The sequence below is a fragment of the Salmo salar genome, chromosome ssa06 (assembly GCF_905237065.1).
Source record: "Salmo salar chromosome ssa06, Ssal_v3.1, whole genome shotgun sequence".
In the NCBI taxonomy this organism is placed as follows: Eukaryota; Metazoa; Chordata; class Actinopteri; order Salmoniformes; family Salmonidae; genus Salmo; species Salmo salar.
This window is the reverse complement of record NC_059447.1, coordinates 49,298,809-49,325,881: the sequence shown is the minus strand read 5'-3', so window position 1 is coordinate 49,325,881 and position 27,073 is coordinate 49,298,809. Positions and strand designations below refer to the sequence as shown.

The 27,073-nt window shown below is 42.8% G+C and overlaps 1 protein-coding gene across 1 annotated transcript in view; it reads right to left on the bottom strand.

Moving 5' to 3' along the window:
* Positions 1-1,367: 1,367 nt before the first annotated feature.
* LOC106607584 (serine/threonine-protein phosphatase 2A 56 kDa regulatory subunit) overlaps positions 1,368-27,073 on the bottom strand; it is a 158,114-nt gene continuing 132,408 nt past the window's right edge. Inside the window, exons 4-13 of the mRNA XM_014204662.2 lie at positions 26,861-26,953; positions 13,415-13,545; positions 12,032-12,091; positions 11,546-11,654; positions 10,579-10,632; positions 8,540-8,590; positions 8,289-8,408; positions 3,470-3,597; positions 3,049-3,150; positions 1,368-2,751 (exon numbers count right to left, since the gene is read on the bottom strand). Of these exons, the coding sequence (XP_014060137.1) occupies positions 2,505-2,751; positions 3,049-3,150; positions 3,470-3,597; positions 8,289-8,408; positions 8,540-8,590; positions 10,579-10,632; positions 11,546-11,654; positions 12,032-12,091; positions 13,415-13,545; positions 26,861-26,953 (1,095 nt within the window). The 3' untranslated portion in view covers positions 1,368-2,504. The remainder of the gene's footprint in view (positions 2,752-3,048; positions 3,151-3,469; positions 3,598-8,288; positions 8,409-8,539; positions 8,591-10,578; positions 10,633-11,545; positions 11,655-12,031; positions 12,092-13,414; positions 13,546-26,860; positions 26,954-27,073) is intronic.

The window sequence follows — 27,073 nt, the reverse complement described above, 5'->3', positions numbered from 1 at the left end:
TCATACTTCCTAATTAGCATAACGTGACATGTCCTTTGCTTGCTCAATTATCATGTGTATTCTCTTCTCACAGCCGCTGTCTCTGAAGATAATTATTATGGGATTCTTTGGTCAGGCTCTGAAGTTTTTTCTCTGATGTGTGGACTGCTTTAAGCAGGAGTCTTTATTCTCGCTGTGTTCAATGGGCATGCTATAAATACTCTGTACCCGAGTAGCTACAGATAGGCTATTTCGTGTGAGCGTCTCACTATTCAGGTACACAGCCTGCAGTACATACTGTAGATTGTCACGTTATCAAATTATCTTGATATGAAGACACTTTTCCAACGTATTCAAATAATTTGTCCTTTCCCCCTTTTACACTTTATAGTCCACATTTTGGGGTGTAATATTTAAAGGGACAATCTGTAGTTGTTAAATAATGGTATGTATCCATTGATTCTTATAAAGGCCTCATGATCTTAATTCAACCGCCGTACCCCATCAGAGCCCAAATTATAAACTTGTTTTACTCCAATGTTTGTAAACAAATTAAAATTAAACAAACATTGTGTAGCCTCGAAACAGGGTTAAAACAATAATTTGACATGGTCAGACCTTGCATCCATAGATCTGTCTATGAATTTCAGTGGTTACATTTCTCTAGCCCTTTTCTTCAGTTTTTACAGAAAAAGTGATGGGGATTACTGCGGTTTGCCCGTTTTAAATCTTCTCAAAAAAAGATTACAGATTACATCCCAACCTCTGAGGAAACTGTTGCAATCAAGACATTCCGGTTTACTATTTGTAAGGCTGTACAAATTTAATTAAATGCCCCTTTTTACTTTTCTCAACAAAAATACATCTGAAAAATATGTCTTCAAGTTTCCAGTAGAGATACACAACTTCCACTCGGATTAAGTCTGAACTATGCTTCTTCTAGCCTCCACAAGAGGCTAAAATCGATTGATTAAGCCGTTAGGTGTTGAACTAAGGATGCTATGATATTTTAAGACTTGTCTACTACATTGTAAAAACTTTGCTTGCTCGCCTCACTTTTCCAAAAATAAAATCCGTTAAACATTTTATAAAATGTTCAATTTTACATTTTCTAAAAATGTTTTCATTTTAAATGTGAAGGTTGTGTAGAAGATCAGTGTGGAAAAATCCTAAATTAATATTTTTAAAAGGAAACTTTAAGGCAACAAAATCTGAAACCTGTGCTGGCTTTGAATTCTTTAAGAAACTATATCACTTTTGATAAATAGGGTTTTAAATTAGGATACTACAACTCCGACACACAATATTAATTTTAAACTCTGGGGCCATCTAGTGACTTAAAATGTTGCTGCTACTCAAGACGAAAGAAAAAGAGAGCCATACCCATGTTTTTTTTGAGTAGAAACATAAGGTAGACTTTATTTTGATGGTGTTCAAAACCTAGATAAGGTCTGTCATTACAAAACAGGTTCCCCACACAGTTGTATATCACAGAGATTGGAATGGTACATACACTCTGACAGAAAGGCATCAGAAAAGACTGGACCTACAATAGAGAACAGACACTCACGTTAAAGCAAACTCCCCCATACACGCACACACTGCATCCAGCCATCTGCAGAAACCAGACAATTTGCCACCACCTGGTTTCAAAAATCAACATCTGTCTTTAACAATACTCTGGAAAAAAAATATATGGCTCATTTCTTTTTTCTACATCAGCTTTTTTAATTATTAATCGATTCTCTATTTAGACTGGAAAAATATGTTATACGTACTTAAATCTGTGACCATTTCATCATTTGTTTCTCTAAACTAAGCTCATTTCAAATACTTACTGTAAATAGGTTTTATGGCTGCAGGTTTTGAATGTGTTATAATAACAGCTATAACATTCAGCATCATGTATTCAGATAAGAATATTAAACACCCAAAAACATGAGACCTCATGATAGTGACATTCACTCAGGTCTCCTATGTAGGGACTATGAACACACTCCTGTCTCCACGGTCTCCCACCCACCCCCTAAAGCTCGCCCCCTGAACCCCTATTCGCTTAAGTTTGCAACCGTGTTGGGAGCAGTGATGAAAGCACATACAAAAGACAAATCTTAAAATAGCCATTTAGCTTCTCTAAGTGCAGCACAATCAGAAACGTTATTTTCAAGTCATTATTTCCCCCCCCCCTCATATTTTTTATACATTGAATATCACAAAAATCTTTTCTCAGTTAAGAAAGTAAATGTGAAAGGATAAATTCTTTGATCAGACAAAAAAGTTTACCAATATACTGTGGCCACATTGTAACATCCCAAAATATTCTTAAATTGAAATATACGTTTTCTGCCAAAGGACAATTGCTGGCATTTGAAATAGTTTTACTGTATATAGATTGAACATACTGATGAGGTTTCTTTTTTTGTTGCTATTTTCTCAGACCCCTCCTCCCCGTCACCCCCAAGCCCCTCCCTGACAGTTCTGAGACGGCCTTGAAACTGTTACGGAGTACAAAATGGAGTCCTGTGTCATTTGGCACTTGTGACAACCTCAACACCCTCCGTGGTATCCATGGCAACAACGGGGTCTTCATGGTCCGCGGAGATAGCGGTGCTCTTCTCCTGGTTGTCGTGGTGATTGTTGTTGTTGTTGTTGTTTTGGGCAGCGTTCTGGAGCCCGTGGCTGTTGTTCTGCACCAGTGCTGCCGCATCGCTCAGCTTCAACTCATCTAGCTTTTTCCACAGCTCCTCCCTCTCCTGCTCCTTCTTCTTCTCCCTGGACACACACACACACACACACACACACACACACACACACACACACACACACACACACACACACACACACCAATTTCAGACCTTAGGTACAGAGGGGGACTGAAGGACTGACTGTCCTCGAAAATGGGTAATTAACAGAGGTAATGTAATCCAATGTATTATGTGTTGTACAAAGCAAACAAGCCAGAGTTGTTTCCCAACTCAATCCCTTACTATATATTGTACTAGTTTGCTCACACTGTTTGTTTAGACTGAAGAACTAAAATGAATATATGAACTGGAGGAGCTCACTCACCGCTGTCTGTCTGATTTGTAGGAGGCTGTCAGCTCATCAAATAGCGTGCTGTTCATCTCCATCAGGGTTTTCAGCACATTGTAGACCAGAGCTACAATTGTCCTGGAAACATACAGGGGATAATGGCATCAGAATTAAACACATCCGGAGATGAGCCAGAATTAAACACATCCGGAGATGTTCACTGGCTCTCACTCAATCCTACAGTAGCAATGCTAGGATTGGATAACTAGAAAAACACAAACTTGTATTACGCCCTAATAAAGCAATACCATTTTGTCATACATACAGTTAGAGGGATATCGCAGAAAACTTAAAACCCCAACCATAGTTAAGAGTTCAGTATTAAGCATTGCGTTGTTACTTGTTACTGCTTTACCCTGAGGGCAATGGGTTGAGAACCTGAGAGTGGAGTACGTACGGGTTCCAGTGTTCTTTGGAGATTCTGTACAGGCTACCAAACATGATAGGCAGAATCTTGTCGATGTTCTCCTCAATGAGGCTCAGGATATACTCGTTGTTCCAGAAGTAGAGGGCTCGCTCTGCTACCTGTTGGGATCAAGAGGAAATGAGCTGGGCTGGCAGTCTTCACAAATGACAGTAACATTAAGTTCACCCATTTTTACATGTGGCCTTACTTTCACTGTTTCTGTGCTGGTAGTTTATTCACAAAATCGTTTTATAAATATTTTGTTTCGTTACAGCGAAAATTGGCTGTCACATTTTGTTGAGTCATCACTTACCATTGACTGTAATGGAATATGCAAATATGTCTAAAGTATTCAGACCCTTTGCTATGAGACTCGAAAATTAAGCTCAAGTGTATCCTGTTTCCATTGATCATCCTTGAGATGTTTCTACAACTTGATTGGGGTCCACCTGTGGTATATTCAATTGATTGGGCATGATTTGGAAAGGCACACACCTGTCTATATAAGGTCCCACAGTTGACAGTGCATGTCAGGGCAAAAACCAAGCCATGAGGTCGAATGAATAGTTCATAGAGCTCTGAGACAGGATTGTGTCGAGGCACAGATCTGGGGAAGGGAATCAAAACATTTCTGCAGCATTGAAGGTCCCCAAGAACACAGTGGCCTCCATCATTCTTAAATGGAAGATGTTTGACACCACCAAGATTCTTCCTAGAGCTGGCCGCCCAGACAAACTGAACAATCGGGGGAGAAGGGTCTTGGTCAGGGAGGTGACCAAGAACCCGATGGTCACTCTGACAGAGCTCAAGAGTTCCTCTGTGGAGATGGGAGAATTTTCCAGAAGGACAACCATCTCTGCAGCACTCCACCAATCAGGCCTTTATGGTAGAGTGGCCAGATGGAAGACACTCTTCAGTAAAAGGCACATGACAGCCCGCTTGGAGTTTGCCAAAAGGCACCTCAAGGACTCTCAGACCATGAGAAACAAGATTCTCTGGACTGATGAAACCAAGATTGAACAGCTTGGCCTGAATGCCAAGCGTCACGTCTGGATGAAGCCTGGCACCATCCCTACGATGAAGCATGGTGGTGGCAGCATCATGCTGTGGGGGTGTTTTTCAGTGGCAGGGACTGGGAGACTAGTCAGGATTAAGGCAAAGATGAATGCTGCAAAGTACAGAGATCCTTGTTGAAAACGTGCTCCAGAACACTCAGGACCTCACACTGGGGCGAAGGTTCACCTTCCAACAGGACAACGACCCTAAGCACACAGCCAAGACAATGCAGGAGTGGCTTTGGGACAAGTCTCTGAATGTCCTTGAGTGGCCCAGCCAGAGCCTGGACTTGAACCCAATCGAACATCTCTGGAGAGACCTCAAAATAGCTTTGCAGCAACGCTCCCCATCCAACCTGACAGAGCTTGGGAGGATCTGCAGAGAAGAATGGTTAAAACTCCCCAAATACAGTTGTGCCAAGTTTGTAGCGTCATACCCAAGAAGACATGAGGCTGTATCTGCTGCCAAAGGTGCTTCAACGAAGTACTGAGTAAAAGGGTCTGAATACTTGGAAATGTGAAAGCCGTTTTTTATTTTTAATAAATTAGAAAAAGTTTATAAATTATTTTTTTTGTATTGTCATGAGGTATTGTGTTATAGCGGGTGCAGCGAAATGCTTTTGTTGCTAGCTCCTAACAATGCAGTAACATGTCAAACAAGTACACAACAAAATAAATAAATACACAAGAAATGTCGGAACGAATCCAATTAACACTAACAGTAATCCAAATGCAATCTATACGTATATACGATTAGTGGCCAGTTTATTAGGTACGCCACCCCGTTCACTGAAAATGGTTCGCTCCTACAGACCGTGAGTCACGTGGCCGTGGCTTGCTATATAAAGCAGGCAGACAGGTATCAAGGCAATGAGTTACTGTTCCATTTTATTGTTAGAACGGGCAAATTAATGATCATCGGTGCCAGGCGTGCCGGTTCCATTATCTCATTAACGGTCGTCCTCCTGGAGAATGACAAGAATCGTACAAGCTAACAGGCGGGCCAGAAACAGGCAAATAACGGCACAGTACAACATCGGTATGCAGAATGGCATCTCGAAACGCACAACTCGTCGGTCCTTGTCACGGATTGGCTATTGCAGCAGATAAGCACACCAGGTTCCACTCCTATCAGCTAAACAGAAGAAAGGGCTCCGGTGGGCATGCGATAACCAACACTGGACAATTGATGAGTGGAAAAACATTGCCTGGTCCGACAAATCCCAGTTGCATCAGGCTGATGACAGTCAGGATTTCATGGCATCCTGCCTGGTGTCAACGGTACAGGATGGTGGCGGTGGTGTAGGGAGTGTTTTCCTGGCAGATGTTTGGTCCCTTTGATACCAATTGAGCAACATGTCCCCGCCCCAAAGAATTCAGGTTGTTCTGGAAGCAAAGGGGGGGGGGGGTTCCGACCTGGTACTAGATGGGTGTACCTAATAAACTGGCCACTGAGTGTACACCGGATTAATTTACACAAGATATACTAAGAATAAAATGTATAGTAGTAGATATATTAGTGAGCTACTGTATGTCAAGAATCCAGGATATAAATAAATATGTGGCATGTATAAACAGTAACTAAAATGCAATGTAGTAGAAATACACTGCTCAAAAAAATAAAGGGAACACTTAAACAACACAATGTAACTCCAAGTCAATCACACTTCTGTGAAATCAAAGTGTCCACTTAGGAAGCAACACTGATTGACAATAAATTTCACATGCTGTTGTGCAAATGGAATAGACAACAGGTGGAAATTATAGGCAATAAGCAAGACAACCTCAATAAAGGAGTGGTTCTGCAGGTGGAGACCACAGACCACTTCTCAGTTCCTATGCTTCCTGGCTGATGTTTTGGTCACTTTTGAATGCTGGCGGTGCTTTCACTCTAGTGGTAGCATGCTACCACTAGAGTGAAAGCACCGTCAGCATTCAAAAGTGACCAAAACATCAGACGGAGTCTACAACCCACACAAGTGGCTCAGGTAATGCAGCTCATCCAGGATGGCACATCAATGCAAGCTGTGGCAAGAAGGTTTGCTGTGTCTGTCAGCGTAGTGTCCAGAGCATGGAGGCGCTACCAGGAGACAGGCCAGTACATCAGGAGACGTGGAGGAGGCCGTAGGAGGGCAACAAGCCAGCAGCAGGACCGCTACCTCCGCCTTTGTGCAAGGAGGAGCAGGAGGAGCACTGCCAGAGCCCTGCAAAATGACCTCCAGCAGGCCACAAATGTGCATGTGTCTGCTCAAACGGTCAGAAACAGACTCCATGAGGGTGGTATGAGGGCCCGACGTCCACAGGTGCTTACAGCCCAACACCGTGCAGGACGTTTGGCATTTGCCAGAGAACAAAATTGGCAAATTCGCCACTGGCGCCCTGTGCTCTTCACAGATGAAAGCAGGTTCACACTGAGCACATGTGACAGACGTGACAGAGTCTGGAGACGCCGTGGAGAACGTTCTGCTGCCTGCAACATCCTCCAGCATGACCGGTTTGGCGGTGGGTCAGTCATGGTGTGGGGTGGCATTTCTTTGGGGGGCCGCACAGCCCTCCATGTGCTCGCCAGAGGTAGCCTGACTGCCATTAGGTACCGAGATGAGATCCTCAGACCCCTTGTGAGACCATATGCTGGTGCGGTTGGCCCTGGGTTCCTCCTAATGCAAGACAATGCTAGACCTCATGTGGCTGGAGTGTGTCAGCAGTTCCTGCAAGAGGAAGGCATTGATGCTATGGACTGGCCCGCCCGTTCCCCAGACCTGAATCCAATTGAGCACATCTGGGACATCATGTCTCGCTCCATCCACCAACGCCACGTTGCACCACAGACTGTCCAGGAGTTGGCGGATGCTTTAGTCCAGGTCTGGGAGGAGATCCCTCAGGAGACCATCCGCCACCTCATCAGGAGCATGCCCAGGCGTTGTAGGGAGGTCATACAGGGCTGTGGAGGCCACACACACTACTGAGCCTCATTTTGACTTGTTTTAAGGACATTACATCAAAGTTGGATCAGCCTGTAGTGTGGTTTTCCACTTTAATTTTGAGTGTGACTCCAAATCCAGACCTCCATGGGTTGATAAATTGGATTTCCATTGATTATTTTTGTGTGATTTTGTTGTCAGCACATTCAACTATGTAAAGAAAAAAGTATTTAATAAGATTATTTCATTCATTCAGATCTAGGAATGTGTTATTTTAGTGTTCCCTTTATTTTTTTGAGCAGTGTATTTAATGAAGCTGCCAGTTGAGGACTTGTAAGGGGTCTGTTTCTCAAACAAGACACTCTGATGTACTTGTCCTCTTGCTCAGTTATGCTCCGGGGCCTCCCACTCCTCTTTCTATTCTGGTTAAAGCCAGTTTGCACTGTTCTGTGAAGGGACTAGTACACAGCGTTGTATGAGATCTTCAGTTTCTTGGCAATTTCTCGCATGGAATAGCCTTCATTTCTCAGAACAAGAATAGACTGACGAGTTTCAGAAGAAAGGTCTTTGTTTCTAGCCATTTTGAGCCTGTAATCGAACCCACAAATGCTGACGCTCCAGATACTCAACTAGTCTAAAGAAGGCCAGTTGTATTACTTCTTTAAATCAGCAAAACAGTTTTCAGCTGTGCCAACATACTTGGAAAAGGGTTTTCTAATGATCAAATTCGCTTTTAAAACGATAAGGGTATGCTGGAGATGCACTTTTATTGAGGCCCTTTGCCAACTTCCTTTCCACAAGGAGCTAAAAGTAAGTTGGAAGTCAAGACTGTACCTGGAAGTGGGGGTTGGCCACACATCTGGAGATCTGCTTGAACAGGGGCTCTTGGATCTTCTTGAACTGGGTGGGCTCAATGACATCCAGGATCTCCTCGATTTCCCCTAGGTACATCACCTAGGTACATCACAGCACACAGATGCTCAAGAGATGCCGATACACTTTTTTTTACAAGTATCTGCTCCAGTGTGCGGTGTAATCTGGCAGTCATAACAGAGAAACAGACCGGAACAGCCAGACAGACATACCTCCTTCTGGCTACAGGTTTTGGGCCAAAACTTCAACAGCCCCCGAATCACCTGAGGATTGAACAGATGACATTTAGTTCCAAGGAAGAGCCTTTCATTTTATCTGTCTGTCTTTAGTCAACAAACCAACAGTATTTGACATGCTATTTACCTTGGTACAATATGAGCTATTGATGATTTTGAAAAAAATAAATGTTTGAGGAAGCTAGCACTGTTTGTTCCCTATAGGAAACTGGAATGAGCGTTACACCGAGGCCTGTACTCTGGAGCGGGATCGATTTGGAGGTGGAGGGTCCGTCATGGTCTGGGGCGGTGCGTCACAGCGTACTGAGCTTGTTGTCATTACAGGCAATCTCAACACTGTGCGTTACAGGGAAGACATCCTCCTCCCTCATGTGGTACCCTTCCTGCAGGCTCATCCTGACATGACCCTCCAGCATGACAATGCCACCAGCCATACTGCTCGTTCTGTCAGTGTTCTGCCATGGCCAGCGAAGAGCCCGGATCTCAATCCTTTTGAGCACATCTGGGACCTGTTAGATCAGAGGGTGAGGGCTAGGGCCATTACCCCCAGAAATATCCGGGAACTTGCAGGTGCCTTGGTGGAAGAGTGGGGTAACACCTCACAGCAAGAACTGGCAAATCTGGTGCAGTCCATGAGGAGGAGGTGCACTGCAGTACTTAATGCAGATGGTAGCCACACCAGATAGCGACTGTTACTTTTGATTTTGACCCCGCCTTTGTTCAGGGACACATTATTCCATTTCTGTTAGTCACATGTCTGTGGAACTGCGTTTATGTCTCAGTTGTTGAATCTTATGTTCATACAAATATTTACACATGTTAAGTTTGCTGAAAATAAACGCAGTTGACAGTGAGAGGACGTTTCTTTTTTTGCTGAGTTTAGTTGCGGAGAGTTCCTGTAATCCTAGATTCAAATCATTCAGGCAAGAAAAAACATCACCCAGATAGACCAGTCATGTGAGAAACTCGTCATCATGCAAGCGGTCAGACAAGCGACAATTATGGTCAGTAAATAAAACTTTAAGCTCGTTTCTCAATTTAAAAAAACGGGTCAATACTTTGCCCCATGATAACCAGCGCACTTCTGTATGTTGTAAAAGCGTTACATGGTCACTGCCCATATCATTGCAAAGTGCAGAAAATACACGAGAGTTCAGGGGTCTTACTTTAACAAAGTTAAGCATTTTCACTGTAGTGTCCAAAACGTCTTTCAAGCTGTCAGGCATTCCCTTGGCAGCAAGAGCCTCTCGGTGGATGCTGAGGTGTACCCAAGTGGCGTAAGGAGCAACTGCTTGCATGCGCATTACCACTCCACTATGTCTCCCTGTCAGTCCATTTATATTTTCTATTCTGGTTAGAGACAGTTTGCGCTGTTCTGTGAAGGGACTAGTACACAGCGTTGTACGAGATCTTCAGTTTCTTGGCAATTTCTCGCATGGAAAAGCCGTCATTTCTCAGAACAAGAATACACGAGTTTCAGAAGAAAGGTCTTTGTTTCTGGCCATTTTGAGCCTGTAATCGAACCCACAATTGCTGATGCTCCAGATATTCAACTTGTCTAAAGAAGGACAGTTTTATTGCTTCTTTAATCAAAACAACAGTTTTCAGCTGTGCTAACATAATTGCATAAGGGTTTTCTAATGATCAATTAGAGTGATGGTTGCTAATAATGGGCCTCTGTACGTCTATGTAGATATTCCATTAAAAATCATCCGTTTCCAGCTAAAATAGTCATTTACAACATTAACAATGTCTAGACTGTATTTCTGATCAATTTGATGTTATTTTAATAGACAAAAAAGTGTGCTTTTCTTTCAAAAACAAGGACATTTCTGAGTGACCCCAAACTTTTGAACGGTAGTGAACACACACACACACACACACACACACACACACACACACACACACACACACACACACACACACACATATATATATAGCCATATATTACTTTTTCTTATGGGAACCTAGTGTCTCCATAGTAGAATGTAAGGAATGTTAGTTAGTTAGAGTACCGGCTCGGTGAGGGTGGGGTCCTTCTCCAGGAACTGGACAACACAGTAGGCCAGCTGAAAGGACAAAGAACAGGCAAGTGAGCTTACGTACTTAACAGACACATTCCAATGTGGTGTGTACTATACACCAAGTGTATAAAACATTAGGAACACCTTCCTAATATTGAGTTGCACCCCCTTTTGCCCTCAGAACAGCCTCAATTTGTCAGGGTATGGACTCTACAAGGTGTCAAGCGGTCCACAGGGATGCTGGCTCATGTTGACGCCAATGTTTCCCACAGTTATGTTAAGTTTGCTGGATGTCCTTTGGGTGGTTGAACATTCTTGATACACATGGGAAACTGTTGAGTTTATAAAATCCAGCAGCAATGCAGTTCTTGACACACTCAAACCGGTGCACCTGGTATCTTCTACTATACCCTGTTCAAAAGCCCATTCACCCTCTGAATAGCACACATACATGTCTCAATTGTCTTAAGGCTTAAAAATCCATCTTTAACCGGTCCCCTCCCCTTCATCTACACTGATTGAAGTGGATTTAACAGTTGACATCAATAAGGGTTCATAGCTTTCCCCTGGTCAGTCTATGTAATGGAATGTTTTGAACACTCAGTGCATACAACACTATCAGAGCTTTCAAGTGTATAATACGGCCTCTAGATGGCACTGTTATCCAAGGCTTTTTTCAGAGCACAGTTCATTTTAGCTCATGAGTTATGCTTACACAGGCTTCTTTCTACATCACCTACTGTTCAAAAAGACTGACCTGACAGAACAAACGGGTAGTTAAGCTAATTACTATGTCATAATATTGTATAACATTTGACCTGTAATTCATTTTAAACCCACATAATACCAGTTACATGTCTCAGATTAGATAGAAGAGCGGTTGACTACTGAGAGAGAGTAGTTAAAGCAAATTGTTAAAATGTGTTATTTATTGATCTTGTATTAGGTGTTTGGTTACCTGTGCGTGGAACAGGGCCAGCCCTTTGCCGGTGTGCATGGGGATGAGCACCTTCATCAGGAACTGCTTGTGTTCCGCCTTCAACGGCAGTGCAAAGCCATTGATGATGCTGCAGATATACAAATGCAACACTCCAATCATCGCCTTGAGAGGCAAACACGCATGCATGAGAGACTGTACACACACACACACACACGGGTGGGCGGTCTGAGAGGCAGAGAGAGATGAGTATTCATAGGTAGAACCAGGGAGACATTTCACTGTGGAACAAAATAATAAAGCTTCATTTTTCTTTTAACAGGAAGCGCCCGAGTGAGTGTACAAGGTTTCATGTCCTAGTTCCACCTAATACAATGTCATGTGCTTGCTGTGCTACTGCAGTTTTGTGCAACATGCAGCTAGAGTCAAAGATGCTTGATAACATTGCTATATGTTGATGCTGTCGATGCATGCTTGAAATCACACCACAAAAACCTCTGGACTCACCTCCCCAGTATCTCCAGGAGCTCGGCCACTCCATTGAAGTGATCGGTCTCGTAGATGAACCTACCAGAATCAGACAACACAAACACACACCATCATCAAACTTCAAATGACTACACAGAGACTACCGGAGCGTATGGTTCTGATTGGACACAATGGAGCAGAGAGAGAGAGAGACAGTGCATTAGGAAGGCTAAAATGGCACCCTCTGCTGACTTTGATGCTCACTGAGTCGAATCACAACATGTAAAAGCTGTGAAATGTGCTCAGCCACTGTAGCGCTCCTAACCCAACTAACCCCCCCCACCTCATTTGCAGAAAGCAGAGCAGCCCAAACAGAGCCCCCCCACCCCCCCCAAACAATGATTATTTTTTTGTTGAATGACCCATTTGGGCTGTCTGGAAGCCGTTGGTACTGCCCTGCCAGTCAGACCGTGCAGTGGGTATGGCGGCTCGAATGGAGCACTTGAATGCCCTCCGATGGCATTTTTAATCCTGGCGGCAGATGGTCAGCGTTGAGTGGGCCCCTCCCTCAATCAACAAGGAGTAAAGCGTTTCTCTGTAACCACAGCAACAGGACTCTCTGCTGTGCTTCTGTGTCTCATAACGTGAATGGAGGTACAGTTTTGCTAGTGGTCGTCACTTGAGATGAGACATTATGTTTAGAGTTAGGAGTGGAGCCCGAAGGATTGAGAAAAGCTCAACATCATTGCAATCCAAAATAATGACTCTACTGTCATCATAGTACTGCATCTAGAAAGTCTGAAACTATCCTTTATGAGAATCCCATTTGACTTTTGACCCTATGACCAAAGGACATTTCCTCTGCACTGACAACAGATGTGCTGTGGGGTCTGACATAGATGGGAAATTATCAAGACTATCTATCAGTTGTCCCCAAGCCGCTGCTGCTGTTTCTGTCTAAAAGAGCATGGCAGGGAAAGCCTGCCAAGGAAACACTCACAGCAGTACAGTTCCCCTTCTCAGCCAGGGCATTGACAGAAAGAAGAGGGGAAACTAACTGACAGGTGTGGGCTTTCAGAGACATACGGGTGGTTCCGGTTTGAAAGGAGGTGGTGGTCAGTGGTGGCATTGTAAAAGGAGCCAACTGGAGAAAAACACAAGGGTCGTATTCATTAGGCAACAAGCGGAGGAAAATGGACTGAAACACAGCGGGACTACCTGAACTCTTCCAATGAGAAATGCTCATTTCTATTACGTTGCGAAACGTTTTGCTACCGAAGGCCCTAATGAATACGGCCATGGACTTTTTATGGGCTGAGCTGCGGGGGGTTTGAACCCAGTTTTAAGGATCCCTGTGTGGGTCTTTGAAGGATGCCCTGCTGTTTGTTCCGGTGAACGAGGGGCGCTTCACTATTCACTCACCGCAAGAAGATGTTGTTGATCTGCTTCCTGATGAAAGCCCGCAACCCCAGGAACTTCCCGTAGATCCGATGCAGGACAGTCTTCAGGAAGTCCCTCTCCCGGGGGTCCTCACTGTCAAACAGTTCCAGGAGCTGCCATGGACAAAGAGGAGACAGAGACAAAGAGGGACAGAAAAAGAGGACATCAACTTATAGGCTATCTTCCCAGTGTCATTCTCAAAGCTTAGAATAGAAAGTTTTGTTCCTGACTGGGCTGTCTCTCTCCATGATGACAGTGGTGTTTCGCTTTGATTTGATTTTCTAGACGCTGTGCAAAGGCTGTCTGTTACCAAAATTGTCAATAGAAACAAATAGAAGCCTAAACATACAAAGGTCCAAGTCACACCAACAGAGGGTGGTATAAAAAGAAAATAAACATAATTTAAAGACAGTTTCAACTAAAGCTTACAACCTCTATCACCAAATGCAACACATATAATCCACTATATGACTGCTAGTAGTCATCTGAGCAAAGAGTGGACATAATCAAATCATATTGCAGCCATCGACCACTTTTATAACATGCACATGTAGACACCATATTGTATATAGATACAAAGCCTTGGCATAGAAAAAGGCTATTTCCATCCTTCAGTATGATGAGTCATTAGTACTATAACGTTACTCTTCGTCTTTCTATGGGGTTGCCAGCACCACAATGACAGGGTTGCCATTCCAGCAGAGAAGTGCCACAATTACAGTCCTGCCATCCTCCCCCAGCCTGACACCAAACGCAGCACACTCCCCTGTTGCAGACACAAAGACACTACGAGGCTTCATACCAATACTCTCAGGGTTTCCTTTGCAATGTACTTACTGTAACCCTGCACTGATTCGACAGGACTGCTGGCCTACAAGCAACACGGGAAAATGTTTCTGCTTCATCCATGCCATGCTGCTTAGCCTAACTCCATCAAGTCTGTTTAAATCAGCGAGCACAAGGAAATAGGCCATAGGAAAGGATGCTGCTGCTTGGTATTATTGGGATGTGTCCCCTTCCAGGCTATGATTCAGCTATGCAGGAGGCCAGGGTCAATATTCAATCACCATCAATGATAATCAAGACCCGACCAGTGGGATTTCACCCAGAGGCTAATGCAGTTTGTCCTGAACTAGACCTTTGACATGTCTGTTATGTTACAGCAGCATTAGGAGCTGAGCGGACCGTGTTCATCCGAGCATATGTTCTGTCCTACAAGGTCACCCAAAAAGAGCCCCATGTCTCTTACACAAAGAGCCAAGAGGGACACTTTACTGTGAGTTCGTCATTGTCAATCTACACGTTTCACAGTATGAAGTTGAACTATAAAAACATTCTGAGAGTAGAGTGGAAGAGACTACTGTATTACACGATTGGTGCTAACATGCCAAGTCAACACGTCTTAGCACCAAAGAAAACAAGACATTACAGAACGATCCTATCCAAGGTCGTGTTCAGTAGTGCACACCGTAGCAAAACGTTTGGCAACAAAAATTCTATGTTCTCACTAGACAGGTACTTAAGTAGCTCCCTGTTTCAATACCTTTTCTCCATTACAGAACACGACCCAGTTGTCTTAAATGCAGCCTTCCATGTCCTCTGCCTCTGACAATGTCAAGGCACCAGCTAGCACAGCGGTTTCTCTTAATTGCCTTTGGCGCCATGTTCAAACACAGTACGGATGCTTTGAAATGAGTCAATCAGTGCACATAAAGTCACTCTGACATTACGGCCTGTGATCCAACCAACCTCCAGCAAGGTCAATTCTCTCTGCAAAAGTGTAGTTACTGATGGTTCAACTGAAATGACAAGGCTTTTTGCCCCTGAGCAAGCCATTAGGTTTCTAAAACTTACACTCAAAGTATAGTCATTTTCTCTGCAGGTCTAAGACTACCTGCAGCTGCAGAGAAAAGAGGCAAAGCAAAGAGCTACGTTCTGCTAAAATTCATAGAAAGCAGTGTTGAGCTCAATTTAAACACCTCTTATGCTATCGATCGGGAAGCAGAACAACAGATATGTTTTTTTTAAAGCCCCGACACCCACTGAGACCGGGTTTGAAGGAGAATGCTGCATTAACAAAATGACTGATCCTCATCAGGTCTGTTTATGTGCAGCAGCACTCTCTGAGAGTAGCTTAAAGAAAGGTGTCGAATGAGCTTGACACTGCGTGACAGAAAAGTTATCGCACCCCTGCTGTGTGTGTGAGCGTGCTGTGCGTACACACTATGCACATGCATGCATTTGAGAGAGCTGTAGAAATACTTATTATGGGTGTGCTATAATGCATGTACAGTCTACACTGTAGCTGTGTGCAGTACATTGATTGAGAAGGCCGAGGGAGGGAGGGAGGGAGGGGGTCTGGAGCAGCTACATAAACAAGCGGGGTGTATCTACGGGGAGGTCGTGACCTCTAGCGCATCCTCACTCTTCCCCTCTGCCCTGGCTGAGCCTCAGTCTGTGCTCCAAGGTTAAAACTGCCCCCCTGGTCTGCCTGCAGCTCTCTTTCCTTTCGCTGCCTGCACTTGATGTGACGGTACAGTTTAATAATAACTTCCATGCATGGGAACGGTTCAATCAGAGGCACCGCTTGTGTCCCAAATGGCACCCTATCACATATTTAGTGCACTACTATTGACCAGAACCCTATGGGATTCCCTATTGGCCGAGGTCAAAAGTAGTAGGGAATGGGGTGCCATATGGGACACAGCCAAAAGATGACCACTCAGTGGGCTCTCAGAGAAATCTCTGCCTGGACAGGCTAACCGTGGATTAGGAGGGGGAGAACAGAGGGAACGTATGGAGGCCGTAAGTGTTTTATCTGACCTGTTACACTGTAAGTGTTTTATGTTTTGACAACACATAGGGCCACCCTAAGAGGTTCACAGCATACATCTAACGATAGGGATTAGACTCACACAAACACCCTCTTTCTACAGTCCGTATCCTAACCTGTGTTATATACAGGAAGCAAATGCAATACTGGTTAACAATACCTAAAAGGTACAAAATTGCATGTGTGCGCGCACACCTAAACCCGAAACAGTGTAAAAATAGAAAGTATAGAAAGTAAAAAGTGAGAAAGGGAACAGAGAAAGAGAATGCTAATGTAGGCCTACTTTGAATGCATGACTCATAATAGGTTTCAGTTCAGTTCTAGCACAGCGATGCATCTTTTGAAGTGACTAAACGACTTGTTCAACAGCAAAGGGCCTGTTCAGGTTCAGGATACGGCCGGGGCAGGTGAGAATAACTCCTCACTAACACCAGTCAGTCAGCCTGTCAGTCAGTCACACCAGTCAGTCAATCAGCCAGCCAGCCAGTCAGTCAGTAAGAACAGAATGTCCCGAGTGATTTCCCTGCCATGTTGTTTGTCCCATCAGGCCCGCTCTCCCAGTTCCCCTGCCCTGACAAGCACAGAGCTGACAGTGAAGACATGGGCATTCTGATCCTACCACAGCAGAAGCCTAAAAACAACTAATCCCTTTGAAAACGGCCTATGTGGCATTGAGTCAAACATTTATTCTAGTGTCAAAATGGACTTCAAAGTGTAAATAGGATCCTTTAAGTCATACAATCGGTCTCATCTAAAACACATTTTGGAACCTCAGTGCATCAAGAGTAATTTAAGGTTGGGTTTTGGATTACAATTATGTCAACAAATCATGCCCCCTTTTGCCAAGCTCCACGTGCAAGTCACCCCTCCACCCACTTTGCTTCCCTTCATTGAATGGGGCTCCCTTGTTTCTGTTACATTATGTTACGTCGCCTCCAACACGTTCAAAGGATCGTGGTCGGCATGCCCTGCCAAAGGATCCTATCCAGCGGAATAGGTGGTTGGAGTTCGTTGGTCCCCAGTGGTGGTGAGTATACCAGTAGGTAAATCATATACATAACCAGCAGTCTATGTCCCGTGTGGCTCAGTTGGTAGAGCATGGTGTTTGCAACGCCAGGGTTGTGGGTTCGATTCCCACGGGGGACCAGTACGGAAAAAAATGTATTATGAAATGTATTCACTACTGTAAGTCGCTCTGGATAAGAGCGTCCGCTAAATGACTAAAATGTAAATGTAATAATCATTATCGCTGACGTTAGCTAGCTAGCTACCCTAATAACGTTACCTAGCTGCTTAAGGTTAGCCTACCTCAATACAACTCAGATATGGCTTGGAAACACAATTTCAAAAGCCGGCAAATAATTAGTAGGAAAATCTTTCGTCATGATTGTGATGTCGCCAGACTGACTTTAGGTGCAGTATAACTTTAGCATTGCTAGGTATTTTTGACGAACTTTGCTAGTAACAGTAATGACAACATTGCCATCTCTCTAAAGTAAATTTGACGACATAATACGACAAAGTTGTTACCTACTAATTATTTGCCTACTTTAGCAATGTAATCGTATTTCCATGCCACTAAGTTAGTGTAACTTAGACGAAACAGTCACAGCCTCTGAGAGGCACGAATAAATATGGGATGCATCTATGGTGGTACTAGCTAACTAATGTCTGACTACAACAGTGTACTAACTAGCAGCAACAAACTCAAACCAACCCAGGGACATAAAACATGTCACAGTAGGTTGCATAATGTAACAGCGTCACCAGCCTGAATCTAAATCCGTAAAGCATAGAATTAGCTTCCAAATGAGATGACATTATTTCTTGAGCTATGTTTATAATTGAGGGATGATGACAATTGTTGACTGTTTTTCTGTTAGACAAGTGCACATTTGTGTGCCAGACTGATCCCCTGGTCATGGATGGATGCAGAGCCAAGAAACACCCACATTATACCACACCACTAAGCCAACTCACGTTTGGCTTATGTCATGGCCGCCAACATTTCTTCAGGAGCAAGCCAAAAAACAAAGCCAAATCAGCGGGTGCAGTTCCCCTTTAAGTGTATTCGTAAAATATTCAGACCCCTTGACTTTTTCCACATTTTGTTGTTACAGCCTTATTTTCAAATGTATTAAATCGTTTTTTCCCCCTCATCAATCTACACACAATGACAAAGCGAAAACAGATTTGTAGAAAAGTTAGCAAATTTATTAAAAAAAATAAGTAAAAACTGAAATACCTTATTTAAATAAGTATTCAGACCCTTTGCTATGAGACTCGACATTTTTTATTTATTTATTTATTTCACCTTTATTTAATCAGGTAGGCAAGTTGAGAACAAGTTCTCATTTACAATTGCGACCTGGCCAAGATAAAGCAAAGCAGTTCGACAACATACAAAAACACAGAGTTACACATGGAGTAAAACAACATACAATCAATGATACAGTAGAAAAAAATAAGACTATATACAATGTGAGCAAATGATGTGAGATAAGGGAGGTAAAGGCAAAAAAGGCCATGGTGGCAAAGTAAATAAAGTATAGCAAGTAAAACACTGGAATGGTAGATTTGTAATTTGAAGAAAGTTCAAAGTTAAAATATAAATAATATGGTGCAAAGGAGCAAAATAAATAAAATAAATAAATACAGTAGGGGAAGAGGTAGTAGTTTGGGCTAAATTATAGATGGGCTATGTACAGGTGCAGTGATCTGGGAGCTGCTCTGATAGCTGGTGCTTAAAGCTAGTGAGGGAGATAAGTGTTTCCAGTTTCAGAGATTTTTGTAGTTTGTTCCAGTCATTGGCAGCAGAGAACTGGAAGGAGAGATGACCAAAGGAGGAGTTGGCTTTAGGGGTGACCAGAGATATACCTGCTGGAGCGCGTGCTACAGGTGGGTGCTGCTATGGTGACCAGTGAGCGGAGATAAGGGGGGACTTTACCTAGCAGGGTCTTGTAGATGACCTGGAGCCAATGTGTTTGGTGACGATTATGAAGCGAAGGCCAGCCAACGAGAGCGTACAGGTCGCAGTGGTGGGTAGTATATGGGGCTTTGGTGACAAAACGGATGGCACTGTGATAGACTGCATCCAGCTTGTTGAGTAGGGTATTGGAGGCTATTTTGTAAATGACATCGCCGAAGTCGAGGATTGGTAGGATGGTCAGTTTTACGAGGGTATGTTTGGCAGCATGAGTGAAGGATGCTTTGTTGCGAAATAGGAAGCCAATTCTAGATTTAACTTTGGATTGGAGATGATTGATGTGAGTCTGGAAGGAGAGTTTACAGTCTTGAGTCTCGAAATTGAGCTCAGGTGCATCCTGTTTCCATTAATCATCCTTGATGTTTCTACAACTTCATTGGAGTCCACCTGTGGTAAATTCAATTGATTGGACATGATTTGGAAAAGCACACACCTGTCTATATAAGGTCCCAGAGTTGATGGCACATGTCAGAGCAAAAACCAAGACATGGGGTCAAAGGAATTGTCAGTAGAGAGAGTTCCTCTGTGGAGACAGGAGAACCTTCCAGAAGGACAACCATCTCTGCAGCACTCCATCAATCAGGCCTTTATGGTAGAGTGGCCAGACGGAAGACACTCCTCAGTAAAAGGCACATGACAGTCCGCTTGGAGTTTGCCAAAAGGCACCTAAAGGACTCTGACCATGAGAAACAAGATTCTCTGGTCTGATGAAACCAAGATTGAACTCTTTGGCTTGGATGCCAAGCATCATGGTGGTGGCAGCATCATGCTGTGGGGATGTTTTTCAGCGGCAGGGACTGGGATACTAGTCAGGATCGAGGGAAAGATGAACAGAGCAAAGTACAGAGATCTCTTGATGAAAACCTGCTCCAGAGCACTCAGGACCTCAGACTTGGGGCAAATGTTCACCTTCCAATAGGACAATGACCCTAAGCACACAGCCAAGACAATGCAGGAGTGGCTTCGGGACGAGTCTCTGAATGTCCTTGAGTGGCCCAAACTTGAACCCGATCGAACATCTCTGCAGAGACCTGAAAATAGCTGTACAGCGACGTTCCCGATCCAACCTGACAGAGCTTGAGAGGATCTGCAAAGGAGAATGGGAGAAACTCCCCAAATACAGGTGTGCCAAACTTGTAGCGTCATACCCAAGAAGACTCTAGGCTGTAATTGGTGCCAAAGGTGCTTCAACAAAGTATTGAGTAAAAGGTCTGAATACTTATGTAAATGTAATACTTTTTTTTTAATATACATTTGCAAAAATGTATAAAAAACTGTTTTTCCTTTTCATTATGGGGTATTGTGTGTAGATTGATGAGGGGGGTGAAAAACTATTTAATCCATTTTAGAATAAGGCTATAACGTTAACAAAATGTGGAAAAAGTCAAGAGGTCTGAATACTTTCCAAATGCACTGTCTATGGATGATTTATAAAGCTAGACACATTTAACAGTTAGGCTGTTGATTATAGACCAAATTAAGTTGGCGTTTCCTCTCTCCTCACTTTTCTTAGACAAATAAGGTAAGAGCTGTTTTCTCATCTCTTAACTCAGCTGCTGCCCCTGCCACATTGTTCTATGTTATGCACATAGCAACTAGGAAAAGGTGCCAATTCAACAGCGCACTGATGTTTAAGAACAGCAAACTGGGGAGAAAGTGCATTTGTTATAAAATGATATATATATATTTTTAGTTTTGCACCATTGTTCTTATGTAAATAACAATATACAATTTCAGTAGCACATGTCATCCCCATGGCCTCCACAATGGATTAGTCCACTAAGACAGGCGCAAATCAGACAGGTGTCTTGTACACAATGATAGTGTTTATTTTTTTTGCTACTGCTCGACTAAAGAAATCTCAGTCGAGCAACAGCCTATTGACCAAACAATCAACCAGTCGACTAAATGGGGTTAGGCCTAGATTAAATGCATCAATTCTGGCATTTTTTCCCGTAATGAGGCCAGTGTCTGAATTAATTTGTTGTGGCAGAGAGGAGGAAGTAAAACCATACAGGGACTTGAAAGTTTCTCAGAATTTAGCCGCGATCCCAATCCGAATGAGCGGTTCAATAATATCAGATTTAGCCTTTCCGATTCGTCTTACACAATGATTCCTCATTTGCTTAAAAGCTTGCCAGTCTGGGCCAAAGCCTGTCCTGGTCTTGACCCAAGCATCATCTCTTTTATGAATGACTGCAAATTCCTGAGTAAAACCAGGCATTTGATCTACCTTCTACCCTTAATTTTTTTTAAGGTAGCATGAATACAATACTATTGAAGACATCTGCAAAAAGGCTCAAAGCTAAATCAGGTTCAGGGATAGCTGAAATACAATCAAAGGTCACTAAAATAAAAAAGCCTGTTCACTGAAGTTTTGAACTTCCTCTTTGTGATGACACGAGGCTTCGATTTTTGTATTCTCACAGTTGTAACACAAACAACTGGGCAATGGTCACTAATGTCTTTGGCGAAGACACCAGTGGAAACATATTTCTCTGGTGTATTTGTTAAAATAAGACCAAATCAGAGTGGACTTTGAAGGATCTTTAGGGTTGGGCGGTGTAGGCTTAGTCTCTAGCTGGGTTAGGTTTAGATCATTACATGCCTTTTACACTGAACAAAATATAAACGCAACATGTAAAGTGTTGGTCTCATGTTTCATGAGCTGAAATAAAATACCCCAGAAATTGTCCATATGCACAAAAAGCTTATTTCTTTCAAATTTGGGGCACACATTTTTGTTTTACATCCCTGTTAAAAAGCATTTCTCCTTTGCCAAGATAATCCATCGACCTGACAGTTGTGGCATATCAAGAAAGTGATTAAACAGCATGATCACCTTGTACTGGGGACAATAAAAGGCCACTAAAATGTGCAGTTTTGTCACACAACACAATGCCACAGATGTCTCAAGTTTTGAGGGAGCGTGTAATTGGCATGCTGACTGCAGGAATGTCCACCAGAGCTGTTGCCAGAGAATTTAATGTTAATTTCTCTACCATAAGCTGCCTCCAACGTTTTAGAGGATTTGGCAGTACGTCCAACGGGCCTCACAACAGCAGACCACATGTATGGTGTCGTGTGAGTGAGCAGTTTGCTGATGTCAACGTTGTGAACAGTCTCCCATGGTGGCGATGGGGTTACGGTATGGTCAGGCATAAGCTATGGACAATGAACACAATTGCATTTTATTGATGGCATTTGAATGCACAGAGATACCGTGACGAGATCTTGGAGGCCCATTGTCGTGCCATTCATCTGCCGCCATCACCTTATGTTTCAGCACGATAATGCATGTCGCAAGGATCTGTACACAATTCCTGGAAGTTCAAAATGTCCCAGTTCTTCCATGGCCTGCATACTCACCGGACGTCACCCATTGATGTTCTGGATCGACGTGTACGACAGCGTGTTCCAGTTCCCGCCAATATCCATCAAATTCGCACAGCAAATGACGAGGAGTGGGACAACATTCTACAGGCCACAGTCAGCAACCTGATCAACTCTATGCAAAAAAAGATGTCTTGCGCTGCATGAGGCACACCAGATACCGACTGGTTTTCTGGTACAGGCCCAACTTTTTTTTAAGGATTCTGTGATCAATACATGCATATCTGTATTCCCAGTCATAGATTACGGCCTAATGAATTCATTTCAATTGACTGATTTCCTTATATGAACTGTAACTCAGTAAAAACTTTGAAATTGATGCATGTTGCGTTTATATTTTTGTTCAGTATAAATTGTCTAAAGCCTGCATTTCCCACTCATAATTTAGTTCACCCAGGATAATAACTTCTAATTTAGTAAAAGACGACAACAAACTAGTTAACTCCTCGAGTGCACAAAGGTTAGTCGAGGGAGGACGGTAACCCCTATAACAGTTATGGATAGATTTTTCCCCCCCCCAGACAAAGGCTTAAAGATAGTACTGTAATTTCCGGAATATTAAGCGCACCTGAATATAAGCCGCACCCACTGAATTTAAAAAAATATATTATCTTGAACATAAATAAGCCGCACATGTCTATAAGCCGCAGGTGCCTACATTGAAACAAATGAACTTTACACAGGCTTTAACGAAACACGGCTTGTAACAAAAATAAATAGGCTTTAACGAAACACGGCTTGTAACAAAAAATAAAAAATTTGCAGTAAGCTTTAGTTGTCTTTTTGCACTGAGTCAATTCCTCTCGCTGCTGTTTCCAACGTCTTATCATCGACTCATTAAGACCAAGCTAGCGTGCAGCAGCTCTATTTCCTTTTCCAACAGCCAGATCAATCGCCTTCAACTTGAAAGCTGCATCATATGCATTTCTCCGTGTCTTTGCCATGATGAGGGTGACAAAATGACTACCGTAATCAGAATGATGGGAAGTTTGAGAGCGCTCGATTTAATCTAAACAGTAAACTAAAAAGTTGTTTGACCTTAACCCGTTCGGCAATTTCATTGGTCTAATGAAAGCTTCATGCCGCCAAAAAACTGAGCACGTCACAGAATGTGTTTTTTTGGAAAATAAAAATTGAAAGCGGGAAAAATCCATATATTAGCCGCGTCATTGTTTAAGCCGCGAGGTTCAAAGCCTGGGAAAAAAGTTGCGGCTTATAGTCCGGAATTTACGGTAGCTAAAAAATGTTGGCAAGGGAAATTGATTATCTTTAAGATACTCTCAATGTAAGACCCTACAGATGCTCCCTAACAAAGTGGTAGTGAGGACAGGAAAGAGATGAAACGTGGATCAAAAAAGCATGGGCTTCGGCTCTGTTTCGAAATATAACTTTTCTATATGACAGCGGTTCCACACGTTGTGTGGGGAAAATAATATTTATTTTATTCTGTTATATTCCATTATATTTTCACTACAAAATAAATGTTTCTTAGGAACAAATTAATAATGGATTTATTTTTTATGGTGAATATTCAATGGATTTATTCAAATAGAAGCCTGCCCACCACTACTACCACTAATCACCGGCATGCTGGCATGCACACGGGAGGTATAAACGGCGCATGTTAAATACTTATTGCAACCTATTATGTGACTTGTTAAGCACATTTGTATTCTTGAACTAATTTACTTGCCATAAGGGATTGAATACTTATTGGCAGAAGACATTTCAGCTTTTCCTTTTAAATGAACTTGTACAAATTTCAAAAAACATAATTCCACTTTGATATTATAGGGCATTGTGTGTAGGTCAGTGACCAACATATCAATTTAATACATTTTTAATTCAGGCTGTAACAACAACATTTGGAAAAAGTAAAGGGGTGTGAAGACTTTTTGAAAGCATTGTACATCGCCAGGAAATACTTCAAGCCATTTGATGCTTTAAATTGAATCAAAATGAATCAATTGAATATTTGATATATGACACATTCAAAGCTTTTGGTAGAGTTTTTTGTCCAGCATCAGCAGACTCACAGGAAGCCGTACTGTGGTGACAACACCTCTGTAACTACGCTAATGACAGGGCTGCACTTTCTTCCCCTCTGCATGCACTCACATACTGTAGTATACACGTGCACACACACTCATTTGAAGACTATGAATGAGCTAAACATTCGCAGAGGGATGCTTTTTCCCCAGACAAACATTTCTAAAATAAATACTTACTGCTTACCAAGATGAAATGAAACACATTCTAACCATCAGTTCCACTGTGAGCATATCGTACAGTCCCTCTCCCATGTCAAGATCTGTCTCTAACAAGCTTACAGAGAGACGGGAAAGCACTGACACTACAACAAAAAACTGGGCTTGTTCTGCCATCCTTCCGCTCCTCTTCCCCAGCCTCTCTCTGACCACAGTCCCCTTTTCTCTTCCTGCAATGTAAACAGGGAGCTATTCAAAGCTCCCCACGACACCACTCGCATCATGGAAATTTAGCCTGAGCACCTCGGATGCTGCAGCTCAGCCAACATTCCAGGCCGTAGTATTAGTCCCTGTTCGCTCCCTTGCCCTGGGGAAAGCAGGACGGCTCGATAAATACGCACGGCGCAGCCCCGGTTGGTTGCTCCTGCAAGGGTGAGACTGGGTCGTATTCATTAGGGCACACCGTAGCAAAACGTTTAATATCAAAATGCGGAAACCTGCGTTTCTTATTGACAGTTCAGGTCGTATCTCCCAGTTTGTCTGTTTTCTACCATTTGGTGCCAAATTAATATGACGGTATAGATCCTGGAATACCAAGCCGAAGCATACGACGACAAACTAGGCTAAATGCTGAGACTGACACTGAAGAAATGTACAAGTTGTTGTAAGATGACTTCCTCCAAAGCGACACCACATGCCTGGTTTTGATAACTGCCAGGAGATATAATCAAAACATTTTGGTCTTTCATACTCTGAACTTGAGGCTCTCGAGCAAAAAACAGATTTGGAAATTGGTGCTGTTTTTGTTTAAACTAAATCAATATGACCGCTTACACATGATTATCCAAATGCGGTTTGTGTTTGATATATTGTACTGTCTTTTGAAGAGTAGATGTTTAGCAGTCAGTCTGAGGCTTGTAATGCTGCCAGGTCTGTCTTTTTGGGTCTGTGTGTACCCTTTAGTTCCACATAGAACTAACACAGTAAACAACATGAAATGAGAGTCTCTACAATATTTGGTGAATCAATACAATAGCTTTGAACAACACTGACAGACCAGGGGTGTATTCGTTAGTGCACACTATTAAACAAAATTGGGATCCTTAATGTTAAGAAAAATCCCTATCCAAAAATATATTGGGCGTAGATGCAGAAAGAAACAGCATAGTGGGTCAATTTCCAAAACAACTAAGAGCGATGAAGCGCGAGGCTCAACTTCTCAATATCCTAGCATATTCATTGATAATAGGCCCTGCTTTACTGAAGTTGTGAGACATAGCAAGTCAAGAAATTGCGAGATACAGCATTCCATTGTGGGATGCAGCTTTTGATTGCTGATAAGACAGGCCTAGTACACGGTTCTGACTGTCTGCCTGGTGGCCGACATGCCTTTACTGTGCCCCTCCCCTCTCTCTCAGTCCCTCGCTAGCTTGCTATGAAAGTCTCCTCTGTTCCCAAAATACTGAATCTTAGGAGACGATTCTTAGGAGTTGATTTCTCCACCCCTACGCCGTCATCGTTAACAGTTGGAAAATGGCAGAGAAAGGCAAGTGACAGCAGCGAAGTCCTATATGGTAATAGTTAAATGAGAAGGAAATGCAAACTTTCCAAAGTGAAATTGAGGTACAGTAATTGTAGTACAGGTGCAATGCTTAACGCTCTGAATTCACGTTGAATTCTATGAATGCTTCTTATCGCTTTAACAGAAAACCGATAAAGAAAATGGCGGTTTAAACATTATTATTTTTTTTTTTTAAATGGTCTATTTGGAACATCCCTATACACCATAGCAAACAAAGCAAAACGTTTGTCAACGGAACACATTATGCAACAAAAACAACAGTTTCTTATTGGTCAAGTTGAACGTTTTCGGAAATTTGCTTCCTATTGAATACACCCCTGCTGATGGTGATGTCATGTGGCCATTTGAGTGACTGACGATGACGGCATGAAATCTGAGAGGATAAGGGTCATTAACGGGTCAGTGTGACATCAGATGCGATGCTTACCTGCAGCACGAACTTCTGATCAATGTAGCGCTTGGCGATGCTGGGCTGAAAGTCTGGGTTCTCCAAGAATCGTAGAAGGAACTCATAGACAAGCTGGGAAAAGTAAATCAAATACAAATCTATGAAAAGGTACATGAATTGTACATAAAGCTCATACTAACAGGTATAACACATACGTAAAGAAAAGTTAAGAAGAGGTCAAATTAAAGTGAC